The following is a 27,437-nucleotide window of genomic DNA, read 5'->3' as shown; positions in this document are numbered from 1 at the left end:
CTTGCTCCTTGTTTTCACTTCCCTTTGTTCAGCGGGTTTGACATCTCCCCCTAAAAGACAGGGCATACTTCCACTGCCTTCACTTGTGACAACAAATTTCACATGAAGTTTTGTTCTGCTACAGGAAATCCTAACCATTTTGTCACAACAAACTGCCAGTGTTTCCAGGGTGTTTCCATGTATTCAAAAATGACACTTCTCATTTAATTAAGGGTGCAATATCAAGCAATAAATCTTATGTAAAACAATTCATCTACCTGGCTGTTTCTACTACTTCAGTCTTCAGGAATGAGTAGACTTTTTCCTCTACTGACACTAGAGTGAATTTATTTGTTTTCTGACCTTGCTTCTTAGTTTTATTTTCAATAACATTGTGCTTTCAGACCTGAAGCATGAATGTTTATCTGGAACACAGTAAACTCTTCCTTAAAGCTGAAAAGCTGATCTCTACTAGCAGGAAGTGCATGACTGCAGGCAGAGTCCAGAAGAATACTTCCTCCAATTCATTACTATCTGTACTTTCTCATGGACAAGTGTGTTGGAGTTGACGTAAAATGAGTACATTCATTTTTCCTAATAGGCCAATCTGTCTTGTTCTCACAGCTGTAGTCTACTGAGGCATGTAAACTTTGACCAGTTTTCTTTTTTAGTTGCCCTTTCCCTAAGGAATGATCCGGCACATTTTCTGAACTTGATAAAAAGAAAAAAAGTTTATATTAATAKATTACAGCTACGGAAATATTGCAGCAAACACTACTGATTTCAGAACAAAAATAAAAGCAATTTATCAGTGCTATGACTTACCTACCTGGCACAACTTGACATGTGAAGCTTACTAAATATTTCATTTTTGGTTCCTCTTTAATGAGCTCTTCAGGACTCATCTTTGTGTGCTTTTTATGCAAAAAAGCAGATAACATTACAGTGAAATACTGCAATACAGAAAATTGTCCCCTTTCTCCCCTAGCATTTGCTGCTTTAAGAATAATACATACAATATGGGACATCCTGAGTGTTGCTCAGCCTTCCTAACATGCTTGTTTGCTTTATTGTGTAGCTTATTCGGAGAAGAAGAATTCTGATCAATACCTTCTCCCACTAAAACTGATTTTCATTTGGTAGATGTAAGAGGCAGTCATTCATGCTTTCTTCTGAATTTCTTTCTTCTTTCTTTATGTCTGCAATTTTTTGCAGGAGGAGCACAAAATATTTATAATGAAAAACTGGGTTTTGCCCTGGAGGCAAATTCTATATATAGATCCAAATGACTTCCAAGACTATAAGGTAATAAAAAAACAATAAAAAAGTTTTAGTTTCTGTTTCTGGGTGATGTGTGCTTTCTTGCTCAGCATTGAAAGCAGCTGTTTCCATGCAAGCYTACCCTGTTCTCAGTTTCACATTAGGTAACTACTCATTTATCCCTCAGGCAACTCTCAAAAAATTATGGTGCTGCAGAAGTTAAAGTATCCATTTTGCCATTCATAATGTGCAGCTTATTTACTTTCAGCGGTGAAAAATACTGCTTACAACAAGAGAAATGCTCAAAAAAAAAATAAATAGACACTGCATGTTGATTCTTTTGCAAGAGAAAAATTCTAGTAAACACCTGATTGCTAGGCTCTCCCGATCATCAGTACTCAGTGTTTCAAGGCTCTGATGTGCATCACTGAAATCAGAAAGGAAATTCCAGATTTTARTATCAGAAGCTATTATTACCAAGGGTTTCTCTGTTGTACTGTTTAATGCATGGCAGACGATTTTGCTTTGATTTTTTTGTAGTAGATGAAGTATTTTTTCTGATTAATTTCACTGAGTGGAAGATGAGATCCCAAGTTTCTGAATACAGTTTAATAAGTGTGAATAAATTTACTCTGACACCTACAACAACATATAGGTGTGGCCGTGATTAAACACATTTCTCTGGAAGGCAGTATAATAGGTTTGTCTCCACTTCTTTGGACTTTCTGTGTCATACTCGAAAGAACTATAAATTTGGAGGAATATTCAGTTTTCTGTTACAAATTTTGATTCTATTGTATCATCTATATTATTAAATGACTAGAGGTTATGCAACTATAAAGTGTATTCATCAACTGTGTCATCTTTCAATCACAAATAAAACATACTTGCTGCCTTTGAGCTGAAAAGTTCCTTCTTTACCTCTACTATTCTTTTCCAAAGTATTTTATTCTTAACAGCATACATACTTTGCACATTTTTTCATCTTTAAATTTACAACCAAATGCAATTCCTGTCAAAGTAAACCTTTTTTACGTTAAAGTATTTAGTTAGTGAAACAATCATTATCAATGTAACAAGCTGAAAAATACAGCAACTTGATACAAGACTGAGGTAACGAAATATTTTGCCAAAAACCTAGATTCCCACACAAGGCTTAAAAGTTTAGTGGTTATTATGGGTGAGACAATTCACAAGAATTATAGAAAGAATCCTTACACATATAGCATGCAGTGGACTGCTGGAAAATACGGCCAAAAATAGTGCAACAGTTTTCACAAGAAACAAATGAAAATGTAGAAATTGGTATCCACTATAATGTGACCAATGAGTTGCAATTTGAAAACTACTCTTTGCCTCGTTTTAGTGCTATATGGAAAAACATGTATTTTGGCACTGAATTACATTAAAATTGCACACTAATAAATTAGTAATATTACCTAAATACATTTTATGCCTTCACAATCCCAAAAATAGCCATTCTGACATAAGGTTTATTTCTATGCAACTATTACAGCTATTYTCTTTGATGGATGAAACCTTATATGGTTTGTGATATTTTTGCAAAAATGATATTTTAATCAGTACTGATATGCACCATGTTGTGCTTTTAATTCACAATAAAAGTATCAGATACGGAATGCTAGCAAAAACCCAAACCAGTAGCTACAAACTGTTTGATGCTTAAAAATTCGTCTAAAATTGGATCCAGATTTTAAAAATAATACTCTTATATCGCTCCATCATTCTGAATCTTTTCTTTTTTCTATTTGTGCAGCAATTTCACAATTGTGCTACACTGAAAAGACATTTACTTGGCTATCATGTAAGACTATTATTTGCTACATTCATATCTCTTCTATATAATGTTTTTAACACTCAAATGATAATAGTGGGAAGGCATTCAACTAACTTGGCATGTTTCCAAATTCCAGGGTTTTGAGTAGGGTTACTCAAAGGACTTCATTTCTCCACAGATGCATTGATTTCTGTTAGTGACAAATGACTGGATATAAGAATTGTCCTGGAATGTTTTCTTTTTCATGCCCCACTCTTTTGGGGCCTATCACAGTTTCAGGTAAAAATACTTCCTTTCTAACTGTGAATCTGTTTTACAAACAACATAAAATGGACCATTCTGTAACTTCTCCAACAGGCTCTACGGCTCTCAATTTTGAAAAAAAAGGGTATATTTTTGAAGGATAGAAAGCTCTGCCTCTTGTGAATAAAATGACATACATAATGCTTTAGAGACTCTCAAGCTATTAAGGTCTGAGTGTGTACCAGCTCATTTTGTTGCTATGGTATCAGTCAGCAGTTACTGTTCCTTCTGAGACAGACTAGTCATACACAAGCAAAAGTTGTTACAACATCTACTAGTTTATCTCCATTGCAATAAGATAGAAAAAAATGTCACAAGTCATCATCTGTGTTCTCTTCCAAGGAATCACATTAAAAACCAAGTAGGTATTTACACGTCTAATGAATGTAAACATCATGCCAGTAAGTGTTCTATTTTAGATTCATCTTATATTTAAGAGAGATCAGGCTATACTTTTGTAAGTGGAAAAGGCTACAAATAAGGTAACCTTTAAAAAAACCTTACTTACACATCTGTTTTGGTTAGTGTGTTGTTGGTTTGGACATCCTTCTTGATACTTGCGGCTAAGATTTACTTGCACATATATTGCCCTCTTTTTCCTAAATATTTATTGGTTGGCCTACCTGAAAAATAGCTATACTATAAGGGATAATATTTTGGYAATACCTTCATTAGCTCTTTTACCCTGCCTACCCCTTTTTCAGTATTAGATCACAAGAGTCTTTCTTTGCATCTGATGGCCAAATGCATGTTTATGCTAGGGAGAAGCATTTGGTTTGCTTATTACCTATTTAGCTTGTTACCTGGGTCTCCTTACAATAATTTTAAGTCCTTACAAGAATTCTAGAGACTTCCAAAGCTGTTAAAATAAATAAGGCTTATCTTGCATCTTGCACCTGGAAGAGAGAATTCATCTAAGTACAATTGATAAGAAAGCCCTGATGTCCTATGGGATACTATATTCCAAAACACTTAAACCAAGAAATGCAGGGATGTTTCTGCTATGGCAGTGATCCAGCACTCCTTGAATCATAGAAGTTCTCTCTTATTATAAATCTGCACCGGCACTGAGAAATAAGCCTCTGTTCTCAGCTTTAAGGCTGTAAGTCTAATCTAAAATAATGATGAAGTTGTGTAAGTTCCAAACCTTCTGTGTGCTAATAATACACACAATACACATGGTCATAGATGGCGCATACTTATCTTACCACATTAAGCAAAATGACAGTCCATATAACCCCTGTATCCTCATCAATAATCTCACTGATATTAATCACAAACATCCACATGTGCCCTTGTCTTGGAGAACAATTCAGATTATTCCATTTTCAAAGAGTCTGAAGTCATGTACTGATGACAGACTTTCAGCCCATTCAAAAGCTTTTACAGAAGCTCTAACAGTGTTGGATACCTCATCCTTGCAGATACTGAGGTTCTTTTTCACTGTTAAAACTTGTTTTAATTTGGCAAAGAGAAAAAAAAGGTATAAATTTACTTTTTACATTCCTACTCTCTTTTACACAACTTCTGAGCTATCGAAGAAACTGTCAGCTTTATATAAACTCTCATACATCCCAGGCTCTAAATGCAGGAGGTGTAAGGAACTGGCTTTCTTGAAAAGCGTGTGTGTATCAGGTTTCATTCTCAGGATTGCAACACAAATATCTAACAAAACAAAAATTACACTCAACCTAAATTTAACAATACAAGTCACTTGCTCATTTTGTTGGAAAAGTTTCAAAATAAAAATTCTGAAAAACTGCTATCATGCAAGTCCCTTATGTCAGGGAGCTTGTTCTAATACAGGCTTTGTCCATACAAACTGACTTCTGATTTCTTCGTGGTTTGTAAGCCAGAGCTTGGCTTGTAGGTCTCCCTCCCATGCAGTTAGCCCTTTAATTCCAAGTCAAAGAAGATGCTGAGCACTCACACTCTAAGGACATTTACTAAGTCTTAGAGAACTCAGAAGAGACTTTTGTCTTCCTATGATTAATGAAGTTTGAATAGTGATGTCTTTTGCCATAAGAGTTTCAAACACAAAAAAGTGCTAACTTATAATGAGAACCGAAAAGCACTCTGACCCGTAAGAGTGCTAGGGCACAGCAAGGGCGCAGCTCTTGATTTAGGGAGAGTTATTTCAGAGCAGAAGGCTCACTTACAGTATCAGGTGTGGTTTCTTTTTCTTTCTTTTTTTTTTTTTTTTTTTTTTTTTTTTTAATTTTCACAACACTGGGATGGTGGCTTCCTGGTACCTCCTACACTGCCAGCGTTGTCTAGCTGTCATCCTCCTCACGATTTTGTAACAGTAGCACCTATACCCGTACCATTTGTCACACAGGTGCATCATGTACTGGAATTGAGTGAGACTGAGTCATCCACAGGCAAACAGAACAGAAATATAACTATATGGAGATATTCTGAGGAGCCCGGGTCATGTGATATGACCTCAATAAGACCTGAATACTCACTTCCCTGTATTGAGGGATTTAAGATGAATAGTGTCCAGATTAAAGAAAAAATCAAATATGTAAGCAACCATACCACTAGTAAAAGAACCCAAGAAGACTTTTAACATAGCATAAATCTAAACAGCCTTAGAACCATTGTCATGGCACTCCTGAGCAGCATAATTGAATAAAACTGAAAATGTTGTATTAACTGTCCTGTGCCAAAATGCATTTTTCCAAATAGCTCAAATGTGAACAGCAAAATTGTCCAGAAATTTGATACAAAATCTGAGGCAGCCACATTGCCAAGCAACTCAGTGCACTTAAGTTATAAAAATGTTGTTCTACAATTTTCTATTCTAATTGACACTTTGCAGCAAGTTAACACTGTCAATCATTTTGTGCATTAGAAAGAATTGAAACCCAACATGGGCCAAATGTTCTTCAGTCACACAAAGCAGCTTAATAATAAAAAGAACAGTTTAAAAAATAATAGGCAGAAGATAAGATGCAAAGTTTGTGGCTGAACATCAGTTCAGGGCAGTTTGTGACCACAAAATTAAAGTTGAGGGCTCTGGAATCCTGCAGCAGTCAGGATTACTCTTCTGTCCATCTAAATTGTCTACTTTCACTCAGTGCATGAGACTTTATCTGGTCCTAAGGACAACATTCACTTTTTGCTTTTAAAAGCTGTGTCAGAATCACTTTCAAGTTACATAGGAAAGTGCTGAAATATTTGTGTCTGGCTCATGTCAGGAAAATCCTTTCTTTTCTCCTCTTCCTCCTTAGAGGAAAACAGTTTGTTTCTTCAGTTTGGCACGTGAAGTCACACCACGTAAGAGGAAATTATTCGAATGACATTAGATTTGCAGGTACCTGGAAGAGAATGTAAATTTCAGCAGTATAAAGCTCCTGAAACTATTATGGCATCAAGAAACTGCAAGGTTACAAAATACAGTAGGCTAACAATTTGTTACTCAGTATGACAGTATGTTATTAGTTCCAAACAGGCCCGAAAGAGGGCTAACCCCGTAAGTGGAAGGAAAGATAAAGACCCAAATGTTTCTTCTATTCATGAACCAAATCTAACCAARCTTTCCAAAGAGTTCATCAGCATGTGTTGGGGCAGGAGGGTATGGCAGGCATAAGGAAGATTCTTAAGCTCCATCCTGTTTTATCTCCTACATGGAGCAGCATCCTAGTAATATAACCTTTGAAAATCCTTTAAAGAATGAACATTTTTCTCAGAAGAACAGGGCTGCTATCTAAAGGACAACTTAATGTCTTACGGGACACTCTCCCAGTGTAAACGCTGCTATATTTGCCATTCCATTCACGAGAAAGTTCCTTCCAAAGTAAAGACAGAGTTAACCCACTTGAAGCAGTGAGTGTAAAGGCTGTGCACTATTAAGGTCACCAAATCTACAGCTAGACCTGCAAAAATCATAATTTTGGTGGGAATTCTGTAGTTTTAAATTATTTTTATTCCTCCTACTACAAAACTGGATCAATGTACAAAATGAGGAGTTATGTCTGTTCCCAAAGGACTGTGTGTGCACACAGTTTGAAAAGAGGAATCTTCTTCTAGTAAGAGTTTTCTGGAAAATAAGAAAAACTGGGTAGAAACACAGTTTCACGACCTTACCTGAGGCCTGTTGCTTTTGCATGCATCATCCAAATGCTTATGCCATAATATTGCATGAAACCTTGAACCAGTTTGGAACTTGTAAACATTGCCTACAAAATTAAGAAAATCAAAGCCTCTAAATTTGCAGACAGAAATATAGCTTCAAGGGATTTCTGTGTAGAAACCAAAGTTCTTAAGCAAATAGTTAAATTCATTTGCACCTCAAACAGTCAAATAGCATCTTGCTAATACAATAGAGCCTGTGAGAGGTATGTTAACTAACAATCCATGGGTGAATGGAGTGTAAGAATGTACATGGTCTGTAAAATAAGAGGAGTATATGGGCAGTGAGGCTAAACTGGAGTCACAGAAAAGACCAGTCAGGAAGGTGAGCAGATAAAATTTACTTTGCTCCTAGCCTTCTGTCTGCTGTGGTTACTACCAAACTTCTTATGCATGTTTTTGATATTTGTGAAGTTGAAAATGTGGGAAGGGAAGAAAGCTTCAAAATTTTTTCTGTAACCTCTGAAAGTGCAAAATAATTCCAGAGTCTTTCTGATCTTTTAAGGGTTTTGAAGTTTGATCAAAGTGGAAGAGTTATGGCACTTCAGAATTAATTGTTAAAAAGTAATCTAAAAAAAAATATTTACAATTTTTTTGGATAAACAGCTTATGTTTGAAGATTTTCCATAGTATTAAAATTGGCCTCACTGTAAATCAAGATTTGATATTGACCAATTTTAAGAAAGCAATCTTACATTAGTTAGGCAATTTTTGCAAATCTTATAGTAACTGTCAAATAAGCAAAATCTCTGCAGGCACCACAGGGCACCACAGGGTTTGTGTGAATATGTTCAACTCCATTTGTACCCTTCCTTGAAATTTTCCCTCTTCAATCTTTTAAATGAGTGTCACTGCATGTACTGTTATCTGCAAATACATTAGATACAGTGCAGAGAAAGTCCATCCTGCAACATCTACCTTTGTCAGGGTTATTTAGCTGGAAAATATCAGGATGTTCAGGGTCATCAGGCAGTGCTACCATCCAGCCCACAATGGAGACTTTTTTACCAGGTGTAGATTTATACTGGAAGAGACAGATAAGTCAGTCACAACTGAGACTGTTCTGGGAATTAATTTTTGACTGTAAAAGTTGTGCAGATGTGGCTTAGCCTGAAACAATAGCAAATACACTTCAAATATCATTCCAGATCTGCTTATGAATATGCAACTTTTGTTTTTAGAACAAATTTTAAGCCTTACATGTTTTCTTTCAGTGCCTCTTAAAGATTTTGCTCCAAAGTACAGAAGAGTTGATCCTGAAAGTGTAACCCAGTATCTAGTCCATGAAGACAGCTAAATCAGAAAGCAAAAAAAAAGAATTAGAAAACGCTCATCATATCTCAGACATTTCAAAAACCTATTCACCAGCAAGTCCAAGTGCTGCCAATTTTAAGCTCAGAAACACGGAATGGAGAGTTAGATACAGACTGTCTTCTGGTGTAACTCATCCCAGCTACCTAAATTCTGCTGCCTGACTATGAACACAATCCATCTTACTTGGATACTTGATGAAAATCTCTAGACTGATTGCTTCACAGCAGAGTAGTGTGCTGCCTTCTACAGGATACATTTTACACTTCTTCATTTATCCAAAAACATTAATTGGAATGCTATTTCTGCAATTTGTCAAATTTTTAGGACTGGACAGGAGGATTTCACATACAAATCATCAGTGAACTCTAAAGAAAATGAAAAATTACCAAATGTGTAAGATCAGAACCATTTAGGTAAATATGAATGAACGTGACTCTTGGGCTGAGTCCCGTTTTTTTCATCATGACACCAAGTTTCTGGCCTTTCAGAAATGTATGTAGACTTCTAGAGCCACTGGCCTCTTGTTCTGCTGCCACAATCTAGAGATGTCACTTGCACATACAGGGAGAACCAAAGATGCTGTAAAGCGTATGACAGGTGAGGGTTACAACCTTATCAACCCAGTTAAAACTTTGAATAGAAAGTGATTTTGCAATAGATTAGAAAAAGAAATATTATTTTGTTTGGTATCATGYTGCAAGTTGAATTTAATCCTGGAAATTAAAACGGCCACTACTGAATTGGAATCACAAGAATGGAGCACTTACAGTAGGTTTCTTGCCTTCTTTGAGCAACGTTTTCCTTCTTAAGGGCCCTTCCATAGTAATGACTCCTGCAGAACTGCCTAACATGCAGCTACAGGCCCCTGTTGGGCTGGAAAGACAAAATATTACCCCACGTATTTGAACAGACAAATAAGAACAAAAGGTAAGCAACATAATTTAACTCTAAAAACATTTTTCCTGCATTACCTTGCATATATTGTATCATTTGACAATTAACTCTACTATATATGTTTTCCAGACCTAAATATCAAAAAGGAACTGGATCTTTGAAAAGGTTCTGAGCTGGTGGCTTAGGCATTAACAAAATAAAATAAAATGGAATAAATACTCAAAAAAACTTTAGCTATCAAAAAGAATGAATAAAATTATGTTGGCTAACTGGACAGAAGTTGGGAAAACTAAATAATAATATAAATAACTGAATGTACAGCAATTAGAATATTTTTTCCTTGTGCAGTACGAACACAGTGCTTCCTACATATACCAGTAAAAAAAATGCTGCAACCAAAGAGACACAAGTATAGGTTAAGTTAGAAATGTAGAAATTATCTCCTTTCAAAGATGATGGAGAATGGCCTGGCAACAACATCCACCAGCTCCCTCAGTACCYGTGGGTGCATCCCATCCAGGCCCATGGATTTGCGGATGTCTAGCCTGCCCAGAAGGTCTCTAATCCTATCCTCCTCAAAGTCTTCCCTTCTCCAGACTTTCTCCCTCACGTCCAGGCTGCAGGATTCCTGAGGGCTGCCCTKAGCAGTGAAGACTGAAGCAAAGGCAGCATTCAGTAATTCTGCCTTCTCTGTATCCCTTGTCACCAGGGCCCCCGCCCCACTCAGTAGCGGGSCCACATTTTCCTTAGTCCTCCTCTTGCTGTTGATGTATTTGAAGAAGCCCTTCCTGTTGTCCTTGACATCCCTTGCCAGACTCAATTCCAACAGGGCCTTAGCCTTCCTTGTTGCATCTCTACATACTCTGACTGCATTCCTATAATTCTCCCAAGTAGCCTGTCCCCTCTTCCACAGTCTGTGTATTTTGTCTGAATTTGGCCAAGGGCTTCCTGCTCACCCATGCAGGTCTCCTGCCCCTTTTGCTGCACTTCTTACTCCCAGGGATGCACACTCCTTTATAACTTACTTTATCTTTTGCTGCTGGTAGATTTTACTTGCTCTGATGAAATGGCTGTACTTACATTTACATATTATATCAACATTGCTACAAAGGCTGGAGCAATCTAGTTCAGGTAAAATAAAATCTGCCTGGATTTAAATTCCAACAAAATCTCAGTATTTGCAGAATACTGTTTCTGGAGTCTATTTTCTTTATTATTCATATACTTCGTGCTTTCACAGAACTTTTCAAGCCCAGGTCAATTATGGATGCGATGTGAAGCTTCTCCCAGCTGTCTGAAGAAGGCTGCCTTTACTACTTCTACCTGAGGAGGCCGCCTACAGCAGAAGCTCACTGCAGTGTCACCCCTGTTGGTTTGCCAGCTAATCCCGACCCACGAGCCCTCAGCTGGCTCTTCTCCCTTCCCTTGGCAGAGCTCCACACTCTTACATGAAAGGCAGCTCCCTCTCCTCGCCTTCTGGGACTGTCCGTTGCAGCACTCCAGGCGTGCCAGCTAGCCCACGGTGTCTCCGGGATCCCACTAAGGGCAGAGCCACGCAGCTGCACACAGTTCCTCCTGTTTGCTCTCCAGTCTGCGTGTGCCAGTGCACAGGCACTTCAGAGAGGCTCCTCCATGTGCTGACTTCCCAGGAAGGGTATGAGATCTTTCCCTATAATGTGGTCCCAGAAGCACTTCCTTGTTTACCTGCATATGCTTGGGGTGATTCCACATCACATCTGTTGTGCTGATGAAGAGGTCCCTCCTGCTCAGATCACTCCAGATCMTTTGCTTGCCAATCCCATCCCACCACTTGGCTGTTGGTCAGTCTCTCCTTCGTCATCATTCCTAGTTTAAAGTCCTGCCTCCCAGGTTGGCCACCCTGTTACCAAAGATACTTTTGCCCCACTTTATCAGGTGGTCTCCCATGAGTTGCTATGGTCATACAAGGATACTTCACAAAATACATTAGGCTAGGAAAATGTAGAGACTCAAATTAAAGTTTAGCACCACACACTAAACAAGGTAGACCATGAAATGTACCTGTAGACACAGCTTTGACTCCTGGGAGAATTCCGGATTGGTACTCTCCAGTTGGGCCCCAGCGTGGCATACAAACGTCCCCTGTTTGTGAACGTAAACATCTCAAGAGAAAAATTCTAGTCTGAGATCTTCAACAATTAGTGCTTGATCAACATGACAGAAGTAGTTCCCATGGGGAAAAAAAAGCAAGTTTACAGCGATTTACTTCAAAAAGCTTACCATTGTTTCTTATCTGATCAAAAATTGGATAAAAATAACTCCTGATTTATGGTTTTTCTGTGTTAAGGGTCACTTGGGAATTTTTTAGCTAATTCTGTATAGTACTGAGTTAGTATAAATGAAGACTAACTCACCTTTCAAGCCCTGAAGACAGTTCCTCACTGAATTCTGAGCTTTCACTGCTATCTAGAAAAGGAGGAGTACAGAGAAGGAGTAAGAAAACCACCCAAGGGAAGATAAAATGTAGGTGGATCGTAAGAATAATCATTAAAGAGTATTATGGAAATTGGTTATTCAAATCATGTTTCAGAGTTGAAGCCTTTAGAGTTTAAGGTAAAATCTAAAATCAGAGGCTTACATGAGCCTTTCCCATTTATGTTTATGCTATGTTTTAAACACAAAATGTCTGCATGCTATTTTCATTTTCATAATACTGCTTTTCCTTCTAAAAGCTGAGTATTTCAGGAAGATAAAATTAAGTCAGTTTGTAAGATAGTATTTGTACTAGGTAGATTAAAGTTATTAGAGTATTAGACATAGTATCACTGTTTGGAGAGTATGGCAGCTGTATGCTGCTGCTTGGAGCCATAACAAATCAATGGAATGGCATTCACAATGGCAGTCCCTTTTTCTCTTCCAAGCCCATGACCAATTTCTCCCACTTTCCTTGGCACAGCTATTTGACTCACATACATAAAGATTATTCTAATTTGCCCAAGACTGATCTTTTACTGCTCAGTATAATACAGTGAGCTGTGTCTATATTTTCAGAAGTTCAGAGACTATCTTAGTGTGAAGCTCTCCTTGATCAAGTATCCTACTAGCCCTCACAGTCTGTTTTCTATCCTAGAGATAGTCATTTTGTTTTCATTATTATAATTATTTGATTAATTATAACACTGTAGTGTAGTTGTCATCATCCTCTTTTGAAAGTCCATTATGCTACTTCTGAAGTCTCACAGAGAGCACAGCTATCCTATTCTCTCGCCTTCTAAAACATACCATTAAAATAAGTTTTCGTTTTGAAAATGTAGCTTTTGAAATATATCTTTGTCTCAGTAGCACTTTTCTTTTGCTAGYGAAAACTGACAAACAGTCCATGTTGCATACAGAGCGTAGACAAAGACAATCTTCCTTTATGCCATTTCTGTCAAAACCATCTGTAGGTAACCGAAGAAAGTTGTTTCAGATAAAGTTGAATAGGTAGCTGAGTAGCAGTTCTTACCTATTTTCTTCTATAAAAAGGGACCAATCTCTGTCCAGTAGCTAATGATTTTCCTAATTTCATATTTTTGGGCATCTTTGTCAATTTCAAGAGAACCACTACAGAAAAGCAGGCACCTCTCCCTACAGACCTTACCTATGGAAATGCCATTAGAGAAAACAGAGCTTAGCACATGGTTGCGTGCTGGGCTGTGCGATTCCAGCACACTGTCATCCAGCAGATGGCGCGGCTTCTCTGTTGGGAAGGTGGCACTTTTGCTCTCCACTACGCTGAGCTGACACATCATGCTGGAGAATCAGAAACAGAAAAATGCAAAAAAGCTCTTATGGACTCTGATAACAACACTTTGCTCCTGACTTTTTCCACTCAGGCTATGCCTCACCATACAAAGAACATAAATGTCAGTAAGTTCTTAAATAGCAGACAGTTCAATGTTACTTCTCACATTTTCCTACTGCTTGTATATATGCTCCTTGACTACCAACAAATTTCATATTTTGTGGCCTTTACAATTAACCATTATAAATTCCCACCTGCAGAAATGTGTTAAGGTTTTTGACTCTTCTCTGTACAGAAGCTGAACTACTTCGGTAGAGGCAAAGGCAGAAAAGCAGTGAATTCACTGCTTAGTGGTCCTTTTCTAAGCTGAACTAACATACTGGCCCGCTGTGACTTAGGAAAATTCACATATTTTTTTTTTCCTTAATCCACTAATTGTGAAATTGGTTAGACACTGAAACTTTAACAGGAAAGCAGGTGCTCTTATTAGCTGGGTAAATGTTACAGAGAAAAATGTACGTAATCCATTTTACCCAGCTAGAACAGTGCAAAAACTTGCAATTTTCCTGAACAATAAGGAAAGATCACCAAGTAGACAGTAAGTTTCCTTAGATGTATTACTTAGATACTAAAAAAGAATAAATCTGTTATACATATCGGACATCTACAGACCAAAGTGGCTATGTAGCTTTTGAATACTGCTATTTTCCGRCAGTAACAAAAAAAGTTAGTAAAAATAACAAAGTGTCAAGAGGCACCTCTCTGGGAAAACCTAGAGAATACACAGTAACACCTGAAGCACTCCTACAATTCAAGAAATGGAAGAGGCAAATACCGAACAGTGTTCTACTGCTGGATTAAACCCTTGTGCTGCATGAAGTGCTTGAGAGTGAGACAGACTGGAGTACCTACTTGTTTCCCAGGCTGTGACTCTTCCTGTGCCTTGGTACAGGAGGTGTTGGCAGACTTGCTGCCACTGAGGCATCAGGACATGTTGGTCTCCTGCTGAATTTCATAACTACAGACATTTCAGATGGACCTAAAGAGAGATCAATTAACACTGAAGCGACACAAAGAACAGAAACCTGAAGAGCTGTTTTGTTTAGCCACTGATTAAAATGAATTATTACAGATACCCAGAAGGCACCATTTCTGAAAAGTGTTTCTTGCATAATTGGGTTACACCATTCATTTCTGTTAAGAAATCATCTTTATTTTCTTGAACTGTCTGGAAGACTTTTTCAAAACAGCTTTAGACATACTTTTAAGGATGAACTCCAACAAAAAGTCTTGACATCCATATAACAGCTGGATATGCCAAAGTGTAATATGCAAAGCCGTAAAGTCAGTTTGTACTTCGGGTGTGAGCAGGAATGTTCACACATATGTTCTGAATTTTATTCTCAACTCCAGTCAACTGTAAACAATTGCTCATACTGACTCACAGCTTAAGCATGTAAGAGAAAGCAGGGGCTTTTCATGTTTCTAATGGTCATACAGTTGTATTATTTCTCAGTCATCTACAAGCTTTAGGGATGTTTCATTGCAATTACTCTTTCTCTCATTTCACAGATTTTATGAGGCCCCACAGAAAACACGGACAAGCTGTTCTTGTTCCGGTTCCTTGAAGCTGTTTGCAAAAGGCTGGCAGTGAACTTTGCAATACAGCAGAGAACAACATGGTCTATCACCATCTTCCGTGAATGTAAAGCTATTCTAGGCCTCACAATAAAAACATTTCATTTTTAAATATTTAACTGTGATGTCAGCACTGACGACAGAAGTGGGAGTGATAGCCATGAAAAGTGGCTGCCTGCCCCACCTCTCCAGACTTGGTGCAAATCAGGTAGCAGCAAAACAAACTTCCCCCTACATTACAGGAACCACTTCTTGGAGGCTCCAGGGACCTTAGCCTATTCAACTTCTACCTGTAATCTGAAACTGCCTGTAAGAGTCAACAGAGACAGAAACTTCATGATGTGAAAAACCACACAGAACTGTCATCAGAATCCATTCATAAGTGTCTAGACTCAGATTAGTGACAAATAGCAGTAGAAAAAACATTCTGGGGCACAGTTGGACAACTAGTTGTACCAGAAATGATTCTGCATCTGCTATGTCTCCAGCTTCCTTTCTCCCCCAATGCAGAAATTACTCATCAGCTGCTTCTGCCTTGAACATTAATAGGACACAAGAAGGAACAGATTTCATCCTGCTAAAGGGCAAAAAACCCCAATCAAAACAAAGTAAAGCAAACTAAACCACAACAAAAAAGAACAACTGTCCCTATCTACTCAGCAATCTAGATTTACATCAAGTTTTATGAGATACGTGAACCAGTTCCCAATTACCTGTATTTTCACTTCCCCATAGCCTAGACTCAGGAATGACACTACAAAATTAATCATTACTAGAAAGAATTACAAAGGTTGTTCCCTTYGTAATTTTGTAAAGGGTTGTTCCCTTGCAGTAGGAGGAAAAATCTTATCCACATAGCATTCTATAAATTTGATCAAACCATCCATCATGCTGTTTAATTAACATGTAAAGGAGCCTCAAAACAAAGAGAAAGATAAAACCGCTTCTAGCAACAGAGGGACAGAGGAAACAAAAGTTCATTAGAGGAACTTTCAGTAACATAATTTAACAGATCATCAATTTAACGGGAGAGCAAAAAGAGAGAACAGTTTATAATACAGTTTTCTACCTTCTTCCTGTGTACAGTTATTTACAGGAGGGTTTTGGACTGCTTGTCTTTGCTACAATTTGTTTATCACACTGTTGCGAATTTATGAAACATGACATTAGTAGCATGAGTCACTCCGGCATATGTGGCTTCAGAGAATGTCTCACGTTTAAAGGTCAAATGCAATTCTGAAAAAATGCACTTCTAATCATTTCTTGATCCAGAGATTCAACCAGAACCATATGCCTGGGAAGATTTGAAGACAAAAGTACAATATTCTGCTGCATTTTTCAATTAAAATTTTGTTCAGTTTGGGCTGTAGGAAGACAGTGGCTTTTCCTGTATAGTTAATAGAGTTCATTTTCCTCTTCTGCCATGGAGGTGAAGCACAGGTTGGAATATAAAAAGAATGAATCAGAGTACAATTACACAGTTAGTTTAGTGTAAAAACTTTTGAATTAGTACCTCACCAGGCAAAATTTTCAGACTTAATGCACTCCTATTAAGAACATATATTTTGCCAATGTCTTTTACTAGGAGATTTTGTTATATTCTTAAAATTTGAGCAGAAACCAACCAAATGCATCCAGAAGTTTTATAAGTGTTTACACTTTTTTGCTTATTTGTTCTAAATTCTCCAGTCCTTGTGACAAACTCGGTCCACAGAAAAGAATTCTCTCTATATGCTGACTTTGCAGTGAATTTCTGTCAGATGTTTTCATGTTACTGATATTACTGCCTGCTGAGATGCTTAAAACATATCTGAACTGAGACCCAGCATGAAGACTGTGACACCTTAAAGAGAATTTTCTTGAAAATTATGAGAAAATTATTTGTCTTTTATTGCTTTCTGTTGCATTGTTCAAATTTTTTCTCTTTGGTGCCAGAACCTGGATTCTAAATTACTATTTATATTAAGTCCTTAAGTCCTTATAATTCACTGAGAGCTACCAAGGCATTATGCTGTATTTTTAACCATTTATTGAGCATACTTATGCATTCACTACTTACAAAAGAGTAGTGATGCATAGCCCTAACTGCGTACCAGTATGATGCAGTGCTTTGTCACACAGAAGCTTTGAAACATGTCAAAATAACTGTGTTAAATTTTCTAACATGTAAGTGTTTAAAAGTTTAAGTTTCTCACCATGGAGCGTCCCTGAGCTCAAAGCTGTAAAACAGCTTGATTTCTTTGATTCTAAGACAATGTTCATGGAGACAAAGCACAGAGACTGCACCACAACTACTTATGGAGAAAAAGAGCTGCCAAATAACGAGTTTTGTGCTGACACAATCAAGTCATAAAGAAATTCAAGTCAGTTGGATTTATCTGCAATACTTGAAGTATTCATAAGTTCAAATGCTACCTCTATCAAAATAATACATACCATCCGCCAATAGAAATAGTTCTTTGAGAATTTCCACTCTACACTCCCTTCTCTTAGAAAGGACTCCATTAAGGAAGTATGTGGTTGAAATTTACACTAACAGGAATACAGTGCAAACAAAAAGATGTAAAGAATAATCACTATAACTCAATTTTAGCAAGAATTTCAATAACTGGACATCCTCAGAACAGAAAAGTTGATTAAAAATAACAAAACAAGTAATGTAAGTTGTCTAAAATGACTTTATATCTCAGATTGAAGATAGGTTACAGAATCTATTGTATCAGAATTCAGATCAGACTAAAATACTGCCTGACTAAAGTGAGAGGTATAAAGAGTGAAAGAACTTGTGGCAAAGGCTGTAGCAGCCTCACAACTTAAGCCAACAATTCCAGCCTAGTTTTCTTGCTATTAGACACAATTGCCATCAATTGCAATTGTTTCAATCAGTCCTGTGAAAGGAGATAACGGACTCACTTTAATTCCTAGTGATGTGGAGATCCTGATGAAAGAAAATACCATGCTTTGTGAGATAAGACGAAGAAAGAAATATCAGTGATGCTGACATTACTCTGTCTAGACTGACTATTTTCCATGTAGTCCTGCATCTTCTAGGCTCTGCTAACTTTGTGCTAAGACAAAAAGAATCAGAGCCTAAACACCTTCACAACATCTTTGCATCGCTTCTGCTTTCAAATGTCTATGAAGAGGCAGCTGCAAAGTTCAGAGTCTCATAGGACAGAAGCTCTGCAGCAGGACACAGTCAATGCAGGAAAAGCCTGGGGTGCGGAAGATGTCAGTGTGTATGGGGCATAGGGGAGATGACCTCATTTCTGTAAAGGGGGAAGACAGCCTGTGCTGAGAAGGATGCCAAAGCGGCAAGATACTGATGAAACCTGCGAAGACCAAGTGATGTTCATGAACATACCAGACTGCTGAGCGATTAGCTGGGGGAGCTACGCCTGATACTGCTGATAACAAAATTCCAGTACTTAATTTCACTTCAGATTGAGTTATTTTGCCCCCCTTTTTTTCCAGTAAGTGAAGTCATCTGCTACTGCTAACTCTCTTCTTTACTCCCCTGGCTTCCTTCCTAGTGCATACTGTTACCATGATCGCTATTCTGTTATTTTGCCTTTCATGGAGACAAAGCACTCTTCGTAGGATTTTCCAGTCAGCTGGCATGAACAAAGGCTAATTTGGTTTTCATTATTTCTCAGCATCATTTTCAAGGCTATGCTGACATGTACAAAAAATAAGTGTATAAAAATATTAAAACATTATTAAAATTTGTTTACATTAGGAAATGTGAGACAACTTAATCAGAATGAGCTGAGTGCTGTTTAGAGATCTGTGGCAGGAACATTTGGAAAAGTTTACACATATCCCAAAGGATCTCACTGTTTTTCCTTTGCATAATTTTTCCATGAATAATCCTTCAAATGTTATAAATGAATGTTACTTTTGCAATCCTTCAGTAGAACATGTGAACATCTACAGTCTCCAGAGTTTTAAAAAAAGCAACAGGGGAAGAAATTATAGCTCACAATTTTTCTCTGCTAAATATCAGTCAGCAAATTAATAGTAGGAACCCAAAAAGAAAACTGAAAATGAGTCACACATCAAATGCTGAAAAACCAAGTGACAGGAGTTTTTTTGGATGGTAAAACAGTCTCAATTATTGTTATTTTTTGGTGAGCATCTAAGAAATATATATATATATATATATATATTTGGTTTTACCAGCTCTGTTTCTAAAACTTAATATGGACATTCAAAGCCACAGACTCTAGCTAAATCTCCACAGTAAACTTTTACTGTTCTGTTACCGTTGTAACAAAGTCAATGGGTGATAAGAAAAACCTTCATTTACAAAGACCTACTTGCAAAACAGACAATAAAGAATTTTGTGCACAAAATCAACAAAAACACAAAAAGAATGACATCTAGAATGATGGCTATTTTAAAAGCAAAGTTTTTGTTTTCAAAATATTTCTTTACAATTCAACTAAATCCTATTAACACATCAACATGCAAGAGAGATGTGAATTATGCCTTTTTCCTAGACAAAAGCAAACCAAGAATAAGTACAAGAGTGCTTGGCTGTCCTTCAGAGTGCATGGCCCCCCCAAAAAAGTTATGTCAACAAAAAAAACCCACTGTGTTTTGGTCAGACAAATTTAAGTCTGCCTGCTGATTGGAAATAGTGTGGAAAGGCCTGTTGCTACAGAGGCTATGAACATGATTTTCATTACTGCATGAAGCACCCTTTCTTCAGAGGGACTGTAAACTATTTTTTAAAATCCTCTCCTGAGAGTAAAGGCAGCATAAGGATTTTGTGCATCTGCCACATGATCCCTGTTGCTCTAATTAGTGTCCTATTCCAATCCTCTTCCCCTGCCCCACTGGATAACAGCAAAAGGTATAAATAAATTTATAAAAAATATTTTGGAAACCTTACTCTGCCATGCATTTTTTTTCCCTAAGGATAGTAAGTGATAGAGAGTATTAGTCTGTCTATTTTAGCAGTCAAGGAGCRGTAATTCTAGAAATTTCAAATGAAGTTAAAAATTAATTCACAGTTTATTCCAGAATTTACATTTTTTGTCTCAGCAAATCTACATTCTATTTCCTTTTTTTTTTTAATTTAAGAAGAATATTTTAAGGCTATGGAAATGTTCAACAGAATTTGTGATTAAGACTGCTGCAAATAAATAGTCTAGCTTTGCTGCACTGTCCTTTCCTTCTCTGAGTCCCCCTCCCACTGACAGTCCAGATGAATCACAATTTTCTCCAATGCTTTCTAGTTCTAACATGCTTAAAATCTGTTTATGTTTTGCTTCAAAAATCATTCTCAGTTTCTTTAATTTCTAACCTGCAGTTTACCACCTACAGCTCATTCTTTTTCCTTGGCTTCCTTCCACTTCTCAATGATCCTTCATTTATTATAGTCCTTAGTAGATTTTCAAGCAAAATGTTCAGGTTTACTTTTCTCTATAATCAGGAGTCAGCTTAAAAATTCCAACAACAAACTTATTTAGTCACTGAAGAAAAGTCATGATAAGCACAGACAGAGCCTCAAAGTCAACTGACTTGCTTTGTGCAAGCAGTCTCCCTCACAAATTTTGAAAGGGAGAGAGAAGGAGAAAGATCTGCAGTACATGTAGTTCTCATCCTTCACTTTACTTCCAAAATCCATTTTTAGACCTATTTTATGTTTATAGGACTCCAGATCACATTTATTGGTTAATCTATTAGAAGATTTTCTCCATAGCCCCTACTGTCTCATACATTATCTCTTCAATCTGTAACAAGCATAGTTTGGCCCATTTTCTTTTCCCCAAACATTACCACCTACCTGTGCCAAGAATGCTTGGAATAGACACACAATTATTTCCCAAGTGTGGTTCTCCTTTGATACAGTCTTTGCCTTGTGTTCACATCTGCATTAACTAAATCCACTAATTTAAAGGCTAATTCCAAAAGCTGCAGGCTTTCATTCATTGTTTGCAGTGAGGGAATAAACACTGATAGGTGGGTCAATCTTTTGTAATGTATTTAAGTAAAATAAAAAGCTGTCTGGCAATAACAACAACAACAACAACAAAAAACAGAACAGTTTCAATCAGAGAAGTGTATTAAGTTATACTTCTCACAAATTCAAGTACAACAGTGAGTCATGCTGGGTTATCCTCTCAGGAGACTGATGTCCTCTACTGGGCAAGTACAGCTTAGGCAGGCGCAGATCTATTCACCCTCTCCCCATCTGTGTTCTGAAAAACTTGTGTGCATGTGTGACAAAGAAATCCAGTCTTTCTGGACTATTTAATTCTGGCTTCCTTTTTTGTTAAGATTACCAGAAAGGGAACCAGCTGTTACCAATTAAGTGGTGTGGACACAGGAGGGAGTTTGTTGATGTTAATATATGAAATGTCAAATAAAATACAAAATGGACCCTAGAGAAGGCTCCCCAGTACTGCTCAATYCAGTATCTCAGAGCAGGATTGTGGAAGTATTTTAATAATGTAGTGAAAGATGAAATTACAGTATAGGTAAGCTCACTGGTCTGGTTTAATATCATCAGCAAGGACAGCAGCAGCAGCAAACTGGGCAAGCCCAACAGAAACCTGGKGCACACTTTTGTCTATGCCACAGTTATTAAGCTCAAGCACAGCTAACCACATCCCTAATCAACTTATGACTGCACGATAAACAGACTTGAGTGTATTTCCTTTAAATGCTTCCTGCATTTCTGCATTTGTGTTACTTATACTGCATCAGTGGAATGAGCAAATCCCTGACTTACACTTCAGCGTGAATGTTGAGTTTCTTGCAGCTCGATCTACAGGCTAGTGCACAGGCTGGACGACACCTGTGCTGGCAGTGAAGATATACCCGTTGTGAGAGCACAGCAGAAGGGAAACTCTGAATCTGAGTTCAAAAAAAATACATTAACCAAATCAGCAAAAATTTTGCAAAAATTATTTCAGGTGGCTGCTCTCAAGGAAGAGACAAAAAAAGACTAGTAAAATCCCTTGTTGTCTGGCTGTTTTATATGTTCTCAAAATTCCTAATGAGTAATAGCTTAGCAATTAAAATAAATATCAGTAAATTAGGACATTAAACAGATTTGCTTCATTAGGCAGTGATAGAAACTAATACAAAGTGATAAATAATTTAAAAAGTGAGCATGATCATTTTCTCCCTGGTTATACTGTATTTGCTTTGATAGAATGCTCTTCTACAACTTAATTATTGGAAAACTTTTCTGTTGGGAAGAAAAACCCATAAAATACAGTAATTCTGTCTGGATTTAGAGGTTGATAAAAACATGTGATTCCCACATATTTGTTTGATATTAATTGCCTTCAAAAATACTCAAACGAGTTTTAAATGTTTGCAGAGAATGTATCACAAAGGAAGAGATTTGCCTGAGTTTGAGTTTGAAACACAAGGGCAAAATTTTCTGGATGGGCTGCAAACTTTTGTGGAGAAAAAGAAGTTCTGCCATTTCCACCTTAAGTACAGCATAAGGAAAGCAGACACTATACACATGAAGTAATAATCAAAGACTTGCAGGAGAATTAGACAATCCTCATGTTTACAAAACGACTGGCTGCTAAAGCACTTAGCACAAACTATTTATTGGTTGCCAAAGCAACCAGTAAAACAAATGGCAAAACTAAATGTCAGAATAAGTGTTTACATGGAAAATTATGCTTTCTTTTGAATCTAAAATGCTAGGAGGGCCGTCGAGACGTCACTGGTGTAGTATACCTATTGCCAGAGGGCTACAAATGTGCAAACATCCTAGTGTCTCCTCCTTCTGTTTTCAGCTCTTACATGTAAACCATATACTTCACATCTGATAAAACAAAGCAACTCCTTTTAATTAACTAAAATAAATATTAAAAGTTCTTCAGCAACTTTCAAAGCTGAATGGACTCAACATAATGGGCTGAGTTCTGCCCCACTGACCAAAAAGGAAATATACTGGCTTCAGCTTACTTACTCCAAATTCCTGCTAGTGTGACAGGGTAAAACCTCGGGTCTAATTATTCTGCTCTTAAGAGTTATGCCAGGGGCTACTAAAAAAGGGCAGTGCATTGAGGGGAGATGTTCCAAACTGAGCATGACAACCTCCCTCAAATCAAGGACTGTCCATGGAGAAGCCCTRTTTTCTATATTCTAATTAGGACATGATTCCTGAACTCATCAAGATGACATAGAAATTATGCATTAAGTTTTCTATACTGACCTATACTTAGTTTGCAAATTCTAAGGATAATTAGTTGCTTAGAAGGATAACTTATTTACTATATACTACACTTAATATTTTCTTTTGTTCTGGGAAAATGGATAGAGCTGCACCTTCTAAAACAATCTGTCTTCTGGCTGTACCATAAATGTGGGCACCTCATAGCCAACACTGCAAGAACACAGATGTCTTTTACAGCTATTTCAACTGGAAACTGTGAACAGTTAGCATACTATAAGCTCTCCAAATATATTCTCTCTCCCTCCCACCATAGCAAGGCAGAATGAACAGATAGAACAGACGTAAGTTGCTGCCAAAGAAGTTGTGTGAATCACAGTTACTGAAAACATACAATTAAACCGTTTAAAACTCCTTTCTAAATGTTTGTTGCAAGAGACCAGAATCTCTACAGTGCTATGGAAGCCATGAAACCTTCTTGTGAAAGCACTATTCACAATTATATATGAATTTGGTAATTAAATGAGACCATCTTAGCCACTAATATACAAAACATACCCTGTTGTGAGACATCCACTTTAATCAGATGTCTGCCTCCTGTTCAAATTTACTGGAAAACTGGTTGGCAATCAAACTGGAAAATGGACACATGGTTTTCTCCAATATTTTGCAAACAGAAATAGTGGAGAACATAACTGCTTTTATTGAGTCTCACACTCCTAAAGATATTTTAAGTGGAAAAAAGAAACCTACAGTATCCCTGGCTAGAATAAACTGTTCATCTTCTCTTGAAGGAGGGAAAGCAGGAGTTGTGTAGAAGATAGAGTTGCAATGCTGAAAGGGAAACTCCATTTCCATCATTAACACACAAAAAAAATGTAATTTAGGATCTGAAGAAGACATTTCTCCTTGTTTTTAATGCCCTTAATAGATTTTTGGAATCATTAACACAATATCTGACTTCTTCTCTGTACTTGGTAACACATAGCAGCCTATAAGAAGAAAGTACGTTACATGTGGAACTCAGCTAGACTTAGCTATGAACAACATCTACTTTTCTGACTATCAGAGGAACTGAACTCATGACTGCCCTGAAGGGGCCAAGAGCCTTTAAATTTCAATAAAATCACTATATTCAGACTCCTACACTTTGAACTATTGACTTGAACATGAAACTAGACTACTTTCAGATCATCTTCCATCATTATAAGCCTGCTGACTGGAGTGGGTTTACTCCTGACTCATAATGGCTGAAGTGGAAATACAACCTCAAACTATAATTTAAATCCAATAATGTTGACTCAAATACCTTAAAATGTGCTATTTTTAAGTGTCCATGGTCAAATCTCTCATTACTGGTGTACACATACTTTAGACTGGAATTACCCAAGACTAACGTACGGCTATATCTTTTTCTATTTTATGTTTATTGTGAAACAAGCAACAAATCATTGTCTTCATATTTAGTTAAATCTCACCCAATTTGAATTCATTTCAACTTACTTAACTAACCTTCTTCAGGAACTAATTTAGTTTTGAATAAAGCACACCGGATTCTGTTCCATAGTCACATAGACACAGGTCACACAGATGCAGGTCATTGAAAAATTGATGTGGGTATTACAAAATGCTGGTGGCATTCATTGTCTAACTGGCAATAGATGAGAACTCTCCAGCTGAGCTAGAAACACAGCAGCCTGCAAGTGTGCCTAGCCTTCAAASGAAACACTAACAGAAAAATGGAGCAATAGGAATGACTCAAGACTCAGTTTCTAGTCATCATATTAATTCTCATTCTAAACAGAAAACCTCACACAACATGTAAGACTGCAGGGCACTGCAGATTCCGAAGGAAAAACTCACCCTTTCAATACTGCAAGATACCATAAAATTACATACTCAGTTGAGTAGATATGAATATAAATATTACCCTGAACATAATTTCTCCTTTCCAGCTGAGCTCACTGCAATATAAAGCCATACTACTTGCCCTGCTCAGGACACTTTCAAGGTTTTTGTTTCCAGCTTTGGAACTACATTTTTGATTGTCTTTCATTACAGCTCTAATAAAGTCTAAGCCCYTGATTAAGAATTACACAATATTGGTGATGGTCACAAATTACACAGCTAGGACCAAAGCCAGAACTTTCACAATCATGCTAATGGAATGTTCAAATGGAATCAAAACCCCAGTGTAAAGCATTTAAATGTAAGTACTATCAAAATAACCATATGTCTGCTTCAAATACTGAAGATATTATCATATGAGATGCTCGTCTTATCTTCAAGTTTCAAGTTAAAAAAACTCATAAAAACAAAATCAAATGTCACATGTCTGTAAAAAGGTGCTAATTAATTGTAACAACTACTTTTGAACTTACGTTACTTAAAAACTGTTTCTTCTCCGTGAACTATCTCCTTTTATTTTACCCAACAAGTAACTGTACTGAGCATTACAGGGGCAGGGAGGAAAGGGAATTCCTAAAGAAAAGTTTTCTTCTCAGTTATTATTTCTGCAGATTTTATTTTTTTTTCCTTACAACTACAGGGACTGAAGACCAGATCAAATGAGTATCTGACTCCAGGAAYGGAATTCACAGTCCTGAGACAAGAAAGAAGTTCCCTATATAATGACTGGCCATTTGACACTTAGAAAGGTATTTACAGTATTCACAGAAGCTAACATGCAGAGCTCAGAGATGAAGGAAGAGCGCCTGTATTTATTTTTCTCCTTTGATATTTAGTGTCTTCTTTCTTATTTCTCTCTMTTTCTGTCTCTATCTCATTTAGTGAGAAGAAAAGACATTTTGAATGTAAAATGAAACAGCTTGTCAGATGAGATCTGGACTCTTTTTTTCCCCATTCATACTTGGTTTAGCACAATGAGACAAAAAATTGGCCCTTCAGGACAAGAAATTAAAATAGAACAGCTCTTGAAATAATGGCTGCTATAAGTACATTTTATATATTTTGATGKTTTTTTAATCTGTGTGCAGACATATTTATGCTTCTCTTCATTTGTAAAGCAAACAATATAATTAGCAAATGTCATGAATGCTTCCTTCTTTTTCTCATAAAGCTTTTAGAACACTACTGCCAACATAAAGCATTCAGTGTTCAGCTCAGTTGGAAATTATAAGAGGCATTGCTCACTGATGCAAGTACATGGCACTAAGCAGTATGAAGAGAAGTCTCTGCAGAAACATTTAAACGGAAGAAGAGTTGAAAATACAGGAAGTACTAATTTTATACTTCTACTTTCATATGTTCTGATGAGAGAGGATTCCATAGCCAAAATGCTGTCAAATACTATCTGGAAGTTTTTTAAAAAACACCAGAGTTATACATGCATCCATAAAAAGAAATCTTTGAAGGCATTTCATAGAGAAGTATTACTCATTGTGATCTATTTTAGGAGTTAAGAGGTAAAGCAACCTCCTAAATGAGTCAGATCATTCACATGAATCTTTCTATTGTGAGTTTATGTAGTTTTTGTCATTTAAATTACAAATATTCTAAATGAGGTACTTGATGTCTTTTCATTGACTTAGTTATTGATTTTTTCTATTAAAATTGATCTCTCCAGCCCTTTTAGTTCTTTTTGTTGGTCTTTTAAATTTCTTCCAACATATCAGTCTTTTGGGGGGAATGACCTCTCTTGCTCTGTGAGATATTGCTTTTATATATTGAATTCAAGCTCTTTCTTGGCTTTATTTGTTCCGTCTAACACTGCAACTTCAAGCCTAAGATACCACTTACTTACCCTAACCTGAGGTTAGCCATACAGTGCCAATGTTCATGTCACTGATTTTTTTTTTCAGAATATGTTTTTTTTTTTACAACAGTGATTAGCAGTGTGCTGCTTACTAGCAAAACTGTACAGTGTCACCACCACCATCAGTCTCCACAGATTGTTCAAAGCTATAGGTGTTCCACACAACTGAATGATCAGGCACCTTACAGTGCCTAATGAGAAAATGTCAATCTGTATTTACATGTAGGTGAAGGTAGCTTCTTTTAATGTAATCTTACTAAAATAAAGTCACTCTTGACATAATCTGAAACTATCACAGAATCTAAAACCATGAAATATTAGGAAAGGTGATATATTGATGCTCAGAATTCACTTGTAAACCTAGCATTGCATTGAGAAGCTGCTTGAGGGAATGTCAAAAAGTAACGAATCTAACCAAAACACT

General features: G+C 37.0%; 1 protein-coding gene across 2 annotated transcripts in view; it reads right to left on the bottom strand.

The window, feature by feature from the left end:
* Nucleotides 1-1,833: 1,833 nt before the first annotated feature.
* Nucleotides 1,834-27,437, bottom strand: part of RALGPS1 (Ral GEF with PH domain and SH3 binding motif 1) — a 127,464-nt gene continuing 101,860 nt past the window's right edge. For both annotated transcript variants that reach the window (XM_085300495.1, XM_085300496.1), the window contains 9 exons: nucleotides 14,361-14,487; nucleotides 13,305-13,456; nucleotides 12,079-12,130; nucleotides 11,726-11,806; nucleotides 9,559-9,664; nucleotides 8,678-8,770; nucleotides 8,396-8,501; nucleotides 7,433-7,524; nucleotides 1,834-6,663 (listed from right to left, as the gene is read on the bottom strand). In XM_085300495.1, the coding sequence (XP_085156621.1) occupies nucleotides 6,634-6,663; nucleotides 7,433-7,524; nucleotides 8,396-8,501; nucleotides 8,678-8,770; nucleotides 9,559-9,664; nucleotides 11,726-11,806; nucleotides 12,079-12,130; nucleotides 13,305-13,456; nucleotides 14,361-14,487 (839 nt within the window). In that variant the 3' untranslated portion in view covers nucleotides 1,834-6,633. The remainder of the gene's footprint in view (nucleotides 6,664-7,432; nucleotides 7,525-8,395; nucleotides 8,502-8,677; nucleotides 8,771-9,558; nucleotides 9,665-11,725; nucleotides 11,807-12,078; nucleotides 12,131-13,304; nucleotides 13,457-14,360; nucleotides 14,488-27,437) is intronic.

Source organism: Rhea americana, unplaced genomic scaffold, assembly GCF_003343005.1.
Source record: "Rhea americana isolate MKP2758 unplaced genomic scaffold, rheAme1 scaffold_164, whole genome shotgun sequence".
Classification (NCBI taxonomy): Eukaryota; Metazoa; Chordata; class Aves; order Rheiformes; family Rheidae; genus Rhea; species Rhea americana.
This window is presented reverse-complemented; position numbering and strand designations above follow the sequence as displayed.